General features: G+C 33.3%; 1 protein-coding gene across 2 annotated transcripts in view; it reads right to left on the bottom strand.

Moving 5' to 3' along the window:
• The window catches only part of LOC149803825 (transient receptor potential cation channel subfamily M member-like 2), a 263,431-nt gene extending 246,296 nt beyond the window's left edge, over positions 1-17,135 (bottom strand). Inside the window, exons 1-8 of one of the 2 annotated variants that reach the window (XM_089953643.1) lie at positions 16,949-17,135; positions 15,529-15,581; positions 14,047-14,998; positions 6,239-6,309; positions 5,574-5,730; positions 2,540-2,668; positions 1,779-1,914; positions 741-793 (exon numbers count right to left, since the gene is read on the bottom strand). In XM_089953643.1, coding sequence (XP_089809769.1) covers positions 741-793; positions 1,779-1,871 — 146 coding nt within the window. In that variant the 5' untranslated portion in view covers positions 1,872-1,914; positions 2,540-2,668; positions 5,574-5,730; ... (2 more) ...; positions 15,529-15,581; positions 16,949-17,135. Of the gene's footprint in view, positions 1-740; positions 794-1,778; positions 1,915-2,539; positions 2,669-5,573; positions 5,731-6,238; positions 6,310-8,324; positions 8,734-14,046; positions 14,999-15,528; positions 15,582-16,948 lie in introns of those variants that run through there. The other variant, XM_089953644.1, reaches the window with a different exon arrangement.
• Between the last annotated feature and the right edge of the window lie 777 nt (positions 17,136-17,912).

Below are 17,912 nucleotides of genomic sequence, written 5' to 3'. Positions count from 1 at the left end.
AATATTGTATTTTCTTTAAGTTTCACATGGGGGAGGGCAAAATAATATTTTTAGTGCTAGGGCCCTGGAGGACAAACAGTACTAATTATATGGAAAAATGGGAACCAGCCTGGAAATGGGTGAACTTAAAACAGAGTATATATGGGTTTGGTTGGCCAGGATTGATTAATAATGTAAGTTATGTTTTAGGAAAAAGAATCTTTTGAGAGCTTATCCTTGTTGTAAGTGAAAAAACTAGAGACTTGTTTTATTGATGGAATTTCAGTCATCTAACAGTCTTGAGTTTGGAACACTCATTACTAAAATTAGCACCTGACTGTTTGGTGTGGAATTGAAAGCACGTGTTTCAAACATATGCAGGTCCAGAAAATTCCGTGACTCATATCCTTTGCTCTACACAGAAGCTGACATCCAGGTTTCATCTATACTGATAAATATAGGTTTGATCTTGAGCACTCAGAAATTTTAAGTTATTGAATTCTTAATATCATGATGTTTGCATAGGTTTACAATGGGATTTAAATTAGTACCGTGAGTCCTGGAAGGCCTTAACCCATCACTGCCATAAGTTTATCCATTTTCCTCAGCTGAAATGTTGACACCAAGTTGTTAGACATTTATTGTTTACCTGACATATAATACATTTTTTAAAAATCAAGTTTTAATGTTGTATATTTCAATAGTAATTTGAGGTCTTCACACAAGAAACTGATTATCACCCTGTTTAAGAATGGACTTACCGAATTTCCTTTCCTGCATATGGAGTATGCTCCCTCTGTTTGAGTTGGTTCCCCTGGGAAACGAAAACACATCAAATCGAATTACAATTTAGTCTTTTGACTATGGATCAAACTGGTATGCTGTGCACGTCCATGTTAATTCACTAGTAAATCATCAGATTTGATAACAGTTAATTTTTTACAAACTGTTTAAACATGATGTGTCTAATTATTGCGATACTATACGTATCTTTTTTTAACATGCACCCAACTCTAAACGGTGATGACTCAGACAAGTTGTATATAAAATTCACTCAATTGTAATCAGTGACGAATCAGAGCTGCTGGCGAATAATTTACTGGCAGATCTGGGTCAACATTACATACCTGCATATAAGTTGGATCCTTTTGCAAAACAACAGAGGCCCAGGTCTGAATTTTTTTATTTTAATCTATGAATAAGAGGCTAAACTTTGCAATTGCTGTTTGCAAAATTTGTGATACTCTGAAGCTGGTTTTGATGGGCTGCATTCATATTGTTTATCTCCCTTAAATTAGCTTTAAAATGTCAATTATGTTGCTAAATATATGGGTAAACCATCATCCAATGATGGTTTGGGTCCATGATATGGTATCATGATTTACGCAGGATCAACTGCATAACTTTATATATATATATATATATATATATATATATATATATATATATATATATATATATATATATATATATATATATATATATATATATAGTATGTGTGTATATGCATGTTAAGTTGATTTTTTTTTATACCAACAGCAAATATATAATTAGTTAAGAAACCATTGCTCTAATTTAGTGATTTAATTTAATTTACTATCAGCATTATATCTCCAAGGCTTATCAAGATATAGGGATTTATGTTATGGATGGTTGTGGTGACTGGATTTATCTCAAGCCCCATGAGTAGTACCATGAACCATATTGCAGGTCCAAGACCCATTAATGTGAATTTTACTGGAAGGGGTAGGGGGCATTCCACCCTAATGAAATCAACTGCTATGTTTTGTTTAAAATACCTTGACAGTCTCACTTGTAGTCTTGCCTGAATCTTGTTTCTCTTTCTTTTCATCAGTCTTCTTTTTGGATGGAGACCTCCTATTGGCTGACATGGCAGTCGCAATTTTATGTGTCTATATTTGTCATTTAGATGTTCTTGAAAAGATAAAGTGTAATACAACTAGTTGAGAAAATACTTGGTATAAAACATATCAAAATGAAAATACCTTTATGTATCAATAAAACGTACTTAATTTAAATTAAATTTGCCATACGTCCATGTCATTTTTACAAAAATAAAGAACTGCACATTAATTAGCTTTGGGTGATAATTTTAAGATAATAATAATAATAATAATAATAATAATAACACATTTGGAGAAGCTCGCATGAAAATTCCCCAAGCTACAAACGTGGATATCATTCGCGCTCCTAAGCAGAACGAATAAAGCGATTCATGAACATCCTACAAACAATCGTCTTATCTTTGCATGCTTTATATGTTTTAAACATATGTGCTTTAGTTATAGTCAGTGCAAAAGCTGTGTAAAGCTTAGCTATGTGCTAATAAATTCGACATAAATTAAACTGACACTACTCGAGTGATCGTAAAAACGAAAGTAGAGTTAAATTTCCTTGTTTTGTAATTGTTAAACTTCTGCGAAATGAGACTTGCAAGCAGAATAATGATAGCAGCTTTCGTTAAAGTATATAGAGAAAGTCCCTTAAATATGCGATTGAAAATAATTATTAAAAGAAACATTTCACTTTGATTGTTTACCACTGTTTATTGTCCATTAAATCGTATCCCAGTGACGAAAGCAATCGTATCCCAGTAACGAATGCAAATGCTAATTTGTAAAACCAGATTGCGATCCGGATACACCTCACAACAATTATGAGCGTTATTCTGAAATAACAAGAAATAATATTAGAAAACAAAATGAAATACTTTTTTTTTTTTTACAAAATGTGGATATCAAGGCAAATTTACATAATTCGGGATCTATTCTCAATATTTTTTAATTTTTCTTAGAACAGAGATCTATATCGTGTGTTAAATATAAATAGAGAGAAAAATAGCACATAATCTGGATTATTGAATATTTGCATAGTCAAAGTACCGATGCATTCGGAATCGTACTCGATATTTTATCTCCAAAATTATCTACAATCTAGATGAGAATTATTATTGTATCCCTAATTAATTGACAAATATCAAGCTAAACCTCGCTCCGTAATTTTGCAATTTTGGAAAAATCTAGTCCTTCAGTACTTTTTATTTTTAGGAGACAGAGCAGCCTACTGTAGATGAATGCCGACTGATTTGGATCATGGCTGGTCCCGACCAAATTGCGGGCTGATTTGGATATGAAACATTATATAATAAAGAAAAAGAATGTATCACATATACATATTTTATTTGTGGTAGCTGTTACTGTTTTTTGCAAACAGAGTTTATTATGATAATTATTCGTATATCCAAAATATTCGCAGACTATAGACGTATGATATTAGTAATATGGTCTAATGACATTTTGCGTTAAAAAGGGTAACAGTTTTCTTTGCGAATTGGACACAAACGAGAATTTATCATAAGGCTGTCCCGCTTTTAAATGCATTGGAAAAAATAGCTTATGGTGTAAAACTTGGTTCATGTTTTTTTTTTTCTTTTTTTTTTCTTACTTCTAATGAATCTGTCTGATTAGAAATGATAACAATGTAAGATTTTTGGCTGAAAATGTACTCGTAAAAATGTGTTCATAGGATGTTTTTTTTTTGTTGTTGTTTGCTTTTGTTTTTCAGATGACGAGTCTGTCTGCTTGCAACATGTTGGTTCTACCATCGGCAGAAAACGGTAGTTTGTCAGTCCTCTAACTAAAATGAATATTAAGTGATTTGTTTGCTTGTTTTATTGTTGCTCTTTGTTGTTTTATGATTTTGTCTTATTTCTCAGAGGCTGAGTTTGTTTGTTGCTAGCATGTTGGGTTCTTTTTGGGAGGCAAATGTAATAGGTTGGAGTTTGTCCGCCTTCTGAGTGAAATTAATATTGTTTTATCATGTGTGGGGTTCTCGGGCCTATAACCAGAAATATAATGGTAAAACTCCACTTACGATTTAAAATGACCACTCAGAGTAAGATGTAAAAGATGGGGTCTAAAGGGTTATAAAAAAAATTGAATGTAATTCTCTTATAAATAAAAATGCATACCGTGTCTCACTACGTACCACTGATCCCCTTAAAAATAAAGTAAAGAAAACAACTCTGGTCCCTCTATAACCTCCCCAGTAACCCTTACCTTACTGTTTTAAACAAAAATGCCATCCATTTCACACAAGGTAGGATATCAAAGAAGGGGTATACAAAATAGAATTGAATCCCTAATAAAAGTGCCTTCCCTATCCCCATATCCATCCCCTACCAGCCTATGATACCCTTATAAACAAAACAAAATTCCATCCCTCTATAACTTCCCTACCTTCGTTTGGAAGGTTAAGCACTTTCACTGACTGGAAATGTAAGTGTAGCATATTAGGTAGATTTGGGGTGGGGTAAGTATGTCTGCTCTCTAAGAGAAATGGATATACTTTTGTCATGCGTAGTGTTCAGTGGCCTATTACAAGAAATCAAATGATAGAACTACACTTGCTGTTTAAAATTCTGTTTGCAGAGACTAGCATTCGGTCATTTACAGACCATACAGGGTAGGATGTAAAAGAAACGGCAATTAAAAAATAGACTTTAAATCTCTTATAAATAAAAATACTTTCGCTACCTCTATGCCCCCACGGTCCCAATTGAAATAAAAACACCTTCGCTACCTCTATGCCCACACGGTCCCAATTAAAATCCCCTTAGCACCTATTATCTCCATTAAAATAAGGGCAAATATAACTTCCCAAAATCCGTTTGATGGGACCAGCATTCATTTACTGACCACACAGGATAGGATGTAAAAGAAGGATATAACAATGGAATTTAAATACCTTGTATACAAAACTAAATGCTCTCTCTTCCTTACCACCTTAGGATCCTCTTTAAAAATAAAGCAAAATTCCTATACCACTATAAGTTCCTTATCTCCATTTCAGGGGACCAGCACCCACTCATCTACTGATCACACATGATAGAATGTAAAGAAGGGGTATACTATAAAACAGGGGTCTTAAACACGTGGCCCGCCAATCCATATCCTCGCAAAATGATTGGCGTCACAAGGTGTCATGAGTGATAACAAAGGTGGCGCAGCCCTTGGGCCATCGAAAATGCCTTCGTGCGGCCCTAAGGGTGGTTTTAATTTGAGACCCCTGCTATAGAATTTAAAGACGTTATAACCTTTTCTCTTCCTCCTTTACCACCCTACGACCCCTGTTATAAACAAAGCATAAAAAACTATACCCTCTTCTATGATGTCCTCGCGCTCTCCTAGCCTCTCTTTCCTAAGCAAAACTACCATCCCTTTAAATATTCTCATAATTTTACCAGTGGAGTGAAAGAAGAAGGCGCCGTTTTTTAATTTCGGCATTATAAGACAAGAAATGAACATTAAGTTTCCCTGTTATGGATTTTTGAGAACTAGGGTAGATCTTATGTTGAAATGTTCATTTTTTTTTTTAATGTATATTTTTTAAAATCCTATAGGAGGCTCAAGACAAGGGGTGTTTTAGAAATTACAGTTTTCATTGGTAGTCAGTTGTATTTTATTTGCATAGTGATAGCATATCTTCCATTTATCAGATTTTTACAACCAGTCTTATATTCAAATATTATCGAATTAACGCAGTATGATTGTGCATGCATGCCACATAATTACATCGCTCAAGTTCAGTCAGCCTGCATTGTCTGTAATCTTCGCTTCCGGAAGACGAGTGTCAAAACATTTCAATGCTACAATTCCACATCATGCACGGTAAATTTTGGTTTTACGCAAAGCCTTGGGTAAATGCTTTCACGTTTATCTCTGTCGCCGTCTGAAAAGTAATGGGGAAAATTTAAGTCAAAACTTTCTACATTTTTTCTTAACCAATAGATGCTCGCACAATTATGACCCACTCCCCTAGCAAATCAGGTTAACTGCTACACAACTTATACATTAAAGAAAAAGCAGCAAAAGAAATATGACAGCCCATACACAAGCTAGATTTATATACAATAAAATTTATCAGTTCCATTTCACGTAATCATTGGGATGAGAGAGAAAGAGAGAGAGAGAGCAAATTAATAATAATAATAATTATTATTATTATTATTGTTGTTATTAATTGTTCATGCTGGGTATGAGGGAGATTATAATATGTATGTGTGTGTGTGTCGTCGTACTTCTGACATAGGTAGGTGCGTGTGTGTGAGAGAGAGAGGGAGAGAGATTATAAAATATGCGTGTGAGAGGGTGTTTTTATTGAACGCAATAGTTGTTTTATGCTTAAGTGATTTATCATATCTTATTCTTAACGTATTAGCTTTCACTGTGTCAAATACCTTAAAGACAAAACGACTCCCTTTTGGATATTAATCATTAGCAATTTCTCGTCAGATTGTTACTGCTGCTCCTGCAATTTAATGAAAGTAAATTTGTATAGTAGTTCTAATTAAAATACAAGTTCCGAATTATATTTTGATCTTTATATCTTACAGCTACAAAAAATATTTATCTAATATTCGCATGTTTAATCCTAATAAAATTGTATATACACCAGATACATTTATTTTAATAATAAAGAATCCATATAATAATTTATTTCACTTTAAACCCTGATAGATAAATTTCTATGTATTTCAATATTGTGTTGACTTTTGTCATTTATTGCAGATTGTAAGGGTAATTTGTAAATAACACATTACATAGTCAACTTTTGTCCATGATTGTAGATTATACTTCAAGATAATGATCATTTGTAAACAACTTATTAATTTGGATCTGAGTTCAGAACATTGGATTTTTCGCTGGAAAAAAAACCGGTCTACCTGGTGGTTGCCATTTTGTTTGCTAAAATGTAACTAAAAGATGTGACCTCGTTTACAACTTATAAAGTTCTGAAAATGAATGATTGACCCATATCCTGGTCATCTTATTGTGTCTTAGTGGTTTACATTAAGTAGTTTTCATCAAAATTATTGATTCATATCTTAAAATCAGCCTTTGTGGAATTAATTTTTGCTGTGTTCAGATACAATTTTAGAGGAATCATTTATTTAAAAATTATTCATTGGAATTGCAAAGTGCTCATTGATATTTTGAACTAAATCGCCATTTAGGGACATTATGAATTAATTCAATGACATTCTAGATTATATCATTGTGATTCATCAAGACTATTGGCACATCAACACATTCAATACTGGGATTCATTAGGAGCACTCTAAACTTTTGTACCTGTGATATAACTTTTAGGATTATTTGGGATTTATTTAATAAGACTGTACGTTCCTTTTAAAGTCTAACTTTGTATTCTAGGGAAATATTTAACTGTCAACGTTTAATTTTACTAAACTTGTTGGTTTTTGCTTTTTCTGTTACTTAATTTAAATCCATAGAGTCGTAACAGAGATTGGGTGCACTCCTCAGGTATACGAATTTCTTTAAAATATTTATGAGAAATTAAAATTTCTTTTGATATTTAATTTTACTTTGTTTTGAAATTTTCTAAGTTACTGGTATTTTAATTTCACATATTTGAGAAATCTTTAGTGAAACTTTTTTATTCTGTGGAAATACTTAATTTGTTTAATTTTAGTAAACTTGCTAGTTTTGCTTTTTCGGTTACTTAATTTAAAAATCATAGAGTCGTAACAGAGATTGGGTGCACTACTCCAGGATAGGAATTTCTTTAAACTATTTCAGAGAAATTAAAATTGCTTTTGAAATTTAAATTCACTTTGTTTAGAAATTTTCATAGTCACTGGTATTTTAATTTCACATATTTGAGATATATTTAGTGAAACATTTTACAACGTCATCTAAATTGGAGAACTTTGTTTTAAATCCGAACCAGGAAGGGTTACATTCCTTGAAAAAGGACGAGCTGCTTGAGCTTGACAGACATCATTATGACTTTTCTGAAGGGACGGCTTCTTTAACGGAGCACGAGATAAAGCTATTTTACTCCAATATTTGGTGGAAAAGATTTTTTGGATAAAAGTGCTTTGGGTTTCATTAGTAAGTCTGTATCTGGTTTTGATGGGAAATTAAAAGAATTTCAGTTGAAAACCAGATGGGAATAGAGTTCAACAAGGTTCAGCTTCGGAAAGAAATGATGGAAAACCAAAATCAGAGAGAGAGAGAGAGAGAGAGAGAGAGAGAGAGAGAGATGCAGATGCAGCAAATGTAAATACAAAAAGACTGAGAATAGAAGCGAATGCAAATAAATAGAGGAAAAGAAGAGAGAGAGAAATAGAGAGAGAGAGAGTTAAAATGACAAGAATTAGAACTGGCAGGCGGGGCACACACATCTTTACACATAGGTTAAGATTATGATTGATACTTTTCTCATTCTGAAAAATTCTTGAAAATTTTAAACGACCACGAGAGCATTGGATTTATTTTTTTATCACAAAATGTACTTACTGGCAAAGCTCATTAAGTCTACACTTCACTGTCTGTACAACAAAGTGCTGATTATGATGTGGTTAAAGAATGTGTCTTGAACGGATATGTGCTGGTACCCGAGTCACATCGACAGAGTTTTAGGAATTGTAGAAAAGAAACTGGACAAACCCATGTCAAACTTGCTAGGATAAAAAGAACAACTTATCAAATAGGTGGTACTCAGCCAAGAAGGTGAATCAAGATTACAATAACATCAGACATCTCATATTAATTGAAAAGTTCAAAAATTGCGTTCAAACTGATGTCATGATCTACCATGATAAGCAAAAGTGGAAACTTTGGAAAATGCTGCTCGTACTGTTGATGATTATTCATCGACTCACAAAATTTCATTTGTCAATCATCAGTCTCATACGAGTACTTCCAAATCTCAAGCTGACACAACTTTTAGGAATCAAACTTCTGATTACACTGATCAGAAGTCCTTGTCTCTTATTACGTGCACTTATTGTAAAAGGAAAGGGTACGTTATTTCTGATTGCTACAGAATGAAAAATAAGCAACAGAATAAAGACAGAGCTATTCCAAATGCTCTTAAATAAAAAAGATCAAAGTCACGGTTTGGTATTAAAACCAATACATTGGTTGGGACTAACAAACCCCAGTCTGATTCCATTATGGACAATTATCAACCATTCATGTCGAAATATTATGTATCACTTACTTGTGATTCTGCCAAGCCTATCGCTTTTAAAATATTAAGAGATACATGGACTTCTCGGAGTCTTTTATTATCGGGTACTTTGCCTTATGTCAGATAAGTCTTCTAGTTAAAATGTTCTTATTCAGAGAGTAGAGTACATCTTTGATAATGTTCCCCTCCATTGTGTCAATCTGGCATCAGACTTAGTCTCAGGGCCCATCAGTGTCGGAAGAGTAACTTCTTTACCCATTTAGGGTATTCATATATTCCTAGGCAGTGACATAGCTGGAGATAAGGCCGTATTTGATCCACTTGAAACTGACAAGCCTTTGTTTGGATCAGAAAGTTTATCCTACTGAAAATGAACTCCCTGATTATGACGTGCTTGTGCAATTACTAGATTTATGGCACAAAAGCTCTTGAGAATGAAGTTGATCAGGAAATTATTTATTTAGCTTACACATTTATTGGCCAGTCTGTTGATGAGGTAACTTTTGCTCCAAGTATTTATCGATCAAGAGATATTGATCACTGCAATCCTCTTTTCACTACTCATTCTAGTTATTTTAATCAGGGTGACAAAAGACAGTCACTCGTTGTTGAACAGGAACAATATCCTGATATGTCCTGTTTGTTTCAGACGGCTATTAGGGAAGGGGAAGCCACACAAGTCCCTATTTGTTATTTTGTGAAAAATGGGGTCCTTATGGGAAAATGGAGACCACCTGAAGTACCCGCTGGTGATGAATGTTAAGTCAGATATCAAATTGTCCACCCTAAGTCATATCCAAATAAATTCTTCGACTTGCCCATGAAACTCTTTTGGCTGGTCATTCAAGAGTTAATAAGGCTTATAACAAGATCTAATATAATTTTTATTGGAAAAAATTAAAAGTATTATTTCTAAATATTGTACATCTTGTCGCACTAGTCAAATTGTAACAAAGCCCGATCAGAAGATATCTAAATTCCTTCTGCAACTTATTCCTGCATTTGACGAACCATTTAGTAGAATAATGGTAGACTGCCGGCACCTTACCTAGAACAAGTCAGGCAACCAACAACTGTAGACGTAATGCAAGCGTCCACGAGATTTCTAGAGGCAACTCCTTTGAGGAATAATAAAATTAACACCATAGTAAAATCTCTGATAAAGTGGGGGTTTTTAATAACACTTTTTGGTCTTCTCAAATCGTTCCAGTCTGTTCAAGGGTCATATTTTCTCTGGAATTCTCCAACAAGTTATCCGTGAATAAGGCATCCAAGTTTAAATCTTCTGCTTATCACCATGAAAGCCAAGGGACATTGGAAAGATTTTATCAGACTTTGAAGAATATGATTTGGTGATATTGCTTTGGTACAGGATAAGATTGGGATGAGGGTATTCATTTGCTGTTGTTTATTATTAAGGAATCAGTTCAAGATTCATTAGATTGAACTACTTTTTGGGCATACTGTCCGTGGACCATTTCAATTATTAAAATAGAAACTTCTTTCAAGATTCAGAAATTAATATTCTTGACTATTTCTCTGATTTCAAATATAAATTGTCCAAGGCCTGTGAAGTAACAAGAACTAATTTTCACTCTACTCAGTTCAAATGAAATTAAGATATGACAGAACTATAACGGAAATAAATTTCAGTCTACTGACTGAATTGTGGTTCTCTTGCCCATACCTCAAAATCCTCTTCAGGTTAAGTATTATGGTCCTTAATCTCCTTATACAACTGCAAAGAAAGTAACTGACCTAAATTTATATCATTAACAAGTTTGCCATATCAGTATGTAACAGGAGTATTTTGACAGAGACAGATCTGTTAGTCATTCAATCAATTTAGTTGTACCTGTCCCACAGAAAGAGGATGTAAATGATGGAATGCAATCTGACTGTAGTTACTTTGGTTTAAACAATCTTCGGAATTCAGAAATATTAAGCAATCTGGACCAGAAAATTTCACATCTACAGCGACAAGAAAAGAGTGAACTAAAACAGCTATTATGTGAATATGAGTACCTGTTTCCAGATGTTCCAATTTGAACAAATAAAATATACAGTGACGTTGAAATTGTAGATTCTACACCTGTGAAACAGCATCCTTATACGTTGAATCATCTCAAGCAGGACTATTGGGAAACAAAATTCAGTATTTGTTGAAGAATGATTTTATTGATCCAAGTAAACGTATCTGGAGTTCACCATGTATGCTTGTGCAGAAACCAAATACTGTAATGCTTTCCATGTGTGTACTGACTATAGAAAAGTAAACAGTATAACCAAACTGGATTAATTTTCAATGCCAAGAATCAATGACGACATTGACAAAATTGGAAATACAAAATATGTCACCAAGTCTGACCTTTTGAAAGGATTCTGGGAAATTCCACTCGGGGAAAGAGCAAAAGAAATTTGGCATTTGTGACTCCAGATGGACTTTTGGTATGAAAAATTCTCCTTCAACATTCCAGCATTCAATGAACATGATAACATGTGGCCTAGACAATTGTGATCCATACATTGATTACACCATTTTCTACAATACACTTAGAAAGATCCCTTAGAAACCGTATTGAAATTCTTTGATTGACTCGGTGAAGAAAATCTGGCAATTCAAGTAAAGTGAGTTCTGGCATGCTTGTGTTAACTTTTCAGTACATACTGTGGTACACAGTCACGTTCAACTTGTAGAAGTTAAGATCAAGGCTATCTCTGAATTCCCAGTGCCTATCAGTAAAAAAGCAACTAATATGATTTTTCAGTATGGCTGGATATAATTCAAAATTTTGCCAAATTTTTCCATAGCTGTTGAACTACAGACCACTTTGTTTAGTAAGAAAACCAAATTGAATTGATCTGAAAAATATCAAGAGGGTTTTGATAAATTAAAGGCCATACTTAAGAGTGTACCAGTTCTTTCAACTCCAAACTTCAGTCAATCATTTAAAATATCTGTTGATGCAACTGATATAGGGTTGGTGGAGAACTGATTCAAGAAGACAAAAATGGTGTGGTTGATCCAGTGTTGTTTTTCTATAATAAAAAAAAATAAGCATGAGAGAAATTATTCCACAGTTGAGAAGGAATGTTTGGCTTTAATACTGGTCTTGCGATGCTTTGAGTTGTGTATTAGTAAAATACCTTCACCAATTATGGTATTCAGTTGTCACAAGCCCTTACTTTCATTCACAAAATGAAGAATAAAAATCTGTTGAAATAGAGTTTGATGTTGCAGGAATACAGCACTGCCATTATGCACATCATGGGAATATGATTGCAAATGCACTTCTATATGTATGTAAGTACTATGTTGTTATATATATATATATATATATATATATATATATATATATATATATATATATATATATATATATATATATATATATATATATATATATATATATATATTGTGTAATTCACAAGACATCTTCCTATGCAACTTTTATTATAGTGACATATGTATGTGTGACTATTATTTTTAAAAATTATTGTACAAATCTTTCTTTTTCTTTATGAGGGTAGGTGTTATGTATATCTATATTGCTTATTCAACTTTTGTCCATGATTGTAGATTGTAAGAGTAATTTGTAAACAGCATATTACATAGCTAATTTTTGTCCATGAATGTAGACTACACTTTACAATAATGATCATTTGTCAATAATTTGTTTAACGAACTTGCTTACATGGATTTGAGTTCACTACTTTGAGTTTTCCCTTAGAAAAATCCCTTGTCACTTTGTTTGCTAAAATATAAGTAAAAGACCTAACTTGTTTACAACTCAGAATGTTCTAGAAATGAATGCTTGACCCATATCCTGGTCATCTTATTGTGTCTTAGTGTTTTATATAAGGTTGTTTTTACTAAACTTATTTATTCCTATCTTAACATCAGTCTTTGTTTAATCTATTTTAGCTGTGTTTGGCTATAATTTGAGAGGAATCATTTATTTAAAAATTATTCATTGGAATTACAAAGTGCTCATTGACATTTTGACTAAATCACTGTTTTGGATTATTGTGAATTCATTCAAGGGCATTTTGGATTATAACACTGTAATACATCAAGACTGCTGGCACATGAGTTCAGCCAAGAACATTGGCACATCAGCAAATTCAATACTGGACTTTATTTGGAACTCTCGATTCTTTTGGACTTGTGATATAACTTTTAGGATTATTTGGGATTTAATTCACAGTACTGTAAGTTCCTTTAAATTTTCACTTTGCATTGTAGGGAAATAAATTATTTCTTACATTTTACTAAACTTGTTGGGTTTGCATTTCATGTTACTTAGTTTAAGACCAAAGAGTCATAACAAATAGTCAGTTATATTATTTTATGAAATGCACAAGCTGTGCATAACGTATGGCTAACATAAGTTACATAAAAGACCTTGCATAAGCAGAATTTTCTCCACTAATATTCTGTAACCTATTTACTGTTACTGACATACATAATAAATACCATAATCCATCCTATATGTATCCAGGTTCTTTCTGCATGCAGTCATTTATCAAAATTGATAGGATAAGGAAAACTTCTAGCAAGCTGATATATTATCCAAACAATCCATTCCTAGTGTAATTTGCATAATGAACCCTCTCCCCCCCCAACAATTATTATATCCTTTACATGAATACAGTGTATGAATGAAACAAGAATTTAAAAAATGAGCATAATTCTAACCCTATTCACTGAGCAAAAGATAATTGTCAAATTTTATTTATTTTACCAACTAATGCATCATGTTTCATTTTTTAACTGCACTATTACTTTGGTTCATTGAAACACATTCAGTAATAAATAAATGGGTAATAAGTTTAACATGCTTTGAGAACTGCAAATTGTTAATATGATGTAAATGTTAAAAATTGCTTACTTTAAAAATGTTTTCACTATTGCAGGATTGTATTAGACATCATTCTTCCCCTCTTTATGCTCATAATTTATCAAACATATATTAATTTAAAAGTACAAAAAGCTGCTTTAAAAATTTAAGATATCAATGAAAAACCATGATAAACATGTTTCACCTTCCACGTTTTCAGGGGCTTCATATACTACATGTCCATCTGCAAAATATAAAAGATATAATGAAAAGAACATAAGCATTAAAAATAGAAAATACTGGATAATAAACATTTAAATTCCTAGCAATTAATGCATCCATAAAGTATTGCTATTTGTGACATTAAAAAATAGACTTACCCTTGGAGCCATTAGTTTCAACAGGCAATGTTGAGGCACCTTCTGAAAAAGGTCTTTGCAATAAATTTCTTGCTTTGCATCACATTAATTACAAGCAAATATACAAATAATTTCCTTAATATTAATACCATGATCAAATAGGATGTTTCCATGTAATTGTTAACAAACTTTGACAAGCACTTTATAATGACCTTTCATTATCTCAATACCAATGTTTTTCTCTGTGTATTTAATTATACATTTCTACCACAACATGCATTATGCATTTTCTGTATGCATGAAGCTATGTTATTAAATTAGACAGTACAGTTAATCATTCAAATATTAGATCATCATTAGACTGAAATGCATGAAGAAAAATAAAATGATTGCATGAAGTACAAATCATTAATTCGATACATTAAACAATTTGGATTAAGTGGAAAGTAGGGTTTCAGTTTCATTATTTTACCATATGTGAAGAATATTAGCTACCGTACTTAGTCCATGTCATCCTGTCTGGGACATAAGGCTGCAACTATTTTCTGCCATATAGGTTGGTCTTGAGCAATGGCTTGTGCCTTGCTCCAGAAAAGTCCCATCTCTTCAAGCTTGGTCATCACTGTCCTTTGCCATGTCATCTTTTGCCCTCTGCATTTGTGCTTACCAGCTGGTGTCTGTCTGAGGGTTACCTTGCATCCTTTCTTCTGGCCTCCTCATTATGTGCCCAAGCCATTTGATCATGTGCATCTTGATCACAATGGAAAACAACAACACCAATATGTGAGGAATACACAGCTGTAAAAAGAAAAAACCATTTCACCTTTCTGTGCTGTAGATTGTATGTACCTCTGTCCCCTTGTAATGATCAAAATAGGTGTGTTTGCTAAACTTTGGTGTATAATGGCAGTTTGGGCATGTGAGAATATCATCATAACTCACTCAAGGAACAACACTATCTTGCAAATACTAGAACTGAAATGTGTGTATATGTGTGTGCATTAGGAGCTTCACATATCTGATGGCCTCCTACATGGTGAAAGGCATTTAAACAAGTCCATCCAACCCATTTGCATTCCCCTGTTTCATAACACTTACTTTCCATTCTTCCATGCTCATTTTGGAAAATTTAACATACTTCATACAGTAAAATTAGAAATATTCATTTTATATGTTTCAGGTTAAAAGGTTGTGTATTTTATAAATGAGTATAATGAAATAGGCTGAAGATTGCAATAAATAGGATATTTGTTCTTAATATCATCCTGTTGACATCTGATCTTTGCTACTATCACTACATTATCTACATTTAATATTTGCATAATTACCTGTTAACATTTCTGTTTTCCACTGATTCAGCTATGCATGATACCGACACAATCTGAAATGTATTTATTACTGACTTTTTATAGCAGTTCAATGCTCATAATGCAAACAATATTTATAAACATAAAAAGTACATACATGTGCTTTCCCTTGTTTATATTACTTTCATAATATTTCTTAATTATGAACAAATCATAGTAGTTGTATATCACATTATGATTTAAAATCTCACTGATCTATGGACATTATCAGAGTATCAGTCTCAATCATTTTATCTGAGAATAAGAAATTTATTTTGATTAGATTTTATCCTGTGAATATTGTCAAACGAAATGCCTATTCTTGCTATTATGCTCATAATAAGTTTAAGTTTTATTAAACATGAAGGTGGAAGGAAGGTAGTATCAAGTATTTTATTCATGGTATTTTGGATATTACAACAATGATTAAAGTAATGATGCATAATATTTCATAAGACCCCAATGGACAACTTGCATGTATTTGAATAGATGGCATGCAGAAACAAATTGAAACTGATTCAAATTTGCATGTACTCAACTACATTTACCAAATAATATTTAATCAAATCGTACAAACTGTTATGCACAAAGTACAACAGTATCCAGCTATGACAACTTATATAATTTTTAAATTGAGCAGCTGCAATGGATTGCCATTGAAAATTCCAAGCTTTTTATTGTAAACTCAAATCTCCCATCAATATCTCCTACCAGGAAATCAACATCAGATAGTGACCTAGGCATCATAAATGCTTTTCATTTGATATTTAGTGTTTGCTGTTGATTTTCTTAAAGCTCAACTTGATGCTGGACGAAAACATTTAAACAGAGTAGAGCCAGAGGGGAGGAGCAGGTAAGACCTGTAGTGTAAGAGAACTATGTTCAAATCCTACAAGGAACTGAATTACTTTTATTAATAAATATTTTCCAATTACATGTGTGCTGCATGACCTAGGATTAGGAAACAGAATTATGTTACTAGTCATATTTTCTCTGGGAAGTTGCACAAACACAGCAGAATATATATGGTAAACAGTTAATATTGCCATACGACATTCATAAGTTTTGTCATGAAATAACAAGAAAATTTGCTTGTTAAAAGTGAATAATGAATATATGGATATATTTAATTTCAAAGGTAAATTTTTGCATGAAAGTATAACTCAAATTCTCTCTCTTTCTCTCTACACACACACACACACACGATGATGACAACTGAACATTTGTTTTGACACATCCGTATATTCTTACTATCATTTTTGGGAGTGAACTTAAGCGTTTATTTTATGAATAATGTCTTAAGAGGGACAATAGAAAGGGGGTTCGGGGTAGGTATGAATCGGAACATGCTTGCTTTTTCTGGGGGTTTTGTGTCCAATTTGCTCCATAAAACAATACTTACGAATTGACAATTTTCGTCCCAAATGTTTTCCCTGTAATTGCAGTGGTGTAGCTACCGAAAAGCTTCTGATAGTTTGTCGTAATTCCGTCTGTTTGGCACCGATTTTTTTATTCAAACCAATTACTAGACCGTGAATCTAGCTCTGCCATTATTGTTGTCTATCAAGATGTTTTTGTCGTCTGTGACTCTGTCATTCGTGCAGGAAGTTTACATCACTAAGTAAACCTTTCTTGTCTCCTATCGCTAAAGAGTCAAAGGATTAAAACCAACGACAGGTGCGCAAGTTGAGACGATATATCGGAATTACGTACACTCTCGAGAAACGCCCGCTTTCCCTAAGTTTCTTGTGAATAAATTATCGCCACAGTTTGTGAAACGCCTCCTGATGTGGATCCAGTTTCTGTTCCACCAAGAGATGGATAATCGATACCCCCTACTTCCCCTACCCGCTTCACCTGCACGCTCTACGTCAAACAGTTCAATAATTAGTTATTAATTTATACACAGAAGACGTGATTTTTAACGTACTTTAAAATTTTTCGAGTCATATTGCTACTATGTCTGCAGTTTAAAGCAATGTCTTGCTCTGGAGTATCATGCCTCAGACATGTAGCATCATGTCCCACCCAGTCACATTATCCTGACACCAGGCCGACCAGTCCTAACACTAACCTCTTAATGCCGAGCGCCCAGCAAGGCAGCTGTTAGTACCATTATTTTTTTTTTACAAGTCTTTGGTATGACTGGGACGGGGTTCGAACCCACGACCTCTCGCATCCGAGGTTGACACTCTAACCACTTAGGCCACCGGAGCCGTCTACATGAAGAGGTAGACGTTAAATAAACATACTTTAAAATCATAAATAAAACATCATCCATCTTGCTAACCACTTCCGTCGCATTCTTTCTCCCCACATTTTCGTTTGCCATTTGGAGGATACGTGGATCCGTTCTTGTGTATGAT

Source organism: Sinohyriopsis cumingii, chromosome 3, assembly GCF_028554795.1.
Source record: "Sinohyriopsis cumingii isolate HCF-2022 chromosome 3, ASM2855479v2, whole genome shotgun sequence".
Lineage (NCBI taxonomy): Eukaryota > Metazoa > Mollusca > Bivalvia > Unionida > Unionidae > Sinohyriopsis > Sinohyriopsis cumingii.
The sequence above is the reverse complement of the archived record's forward strand: the minus strand, read 5'-3'. Positions and strand labels throughout refer to the sequence as shown.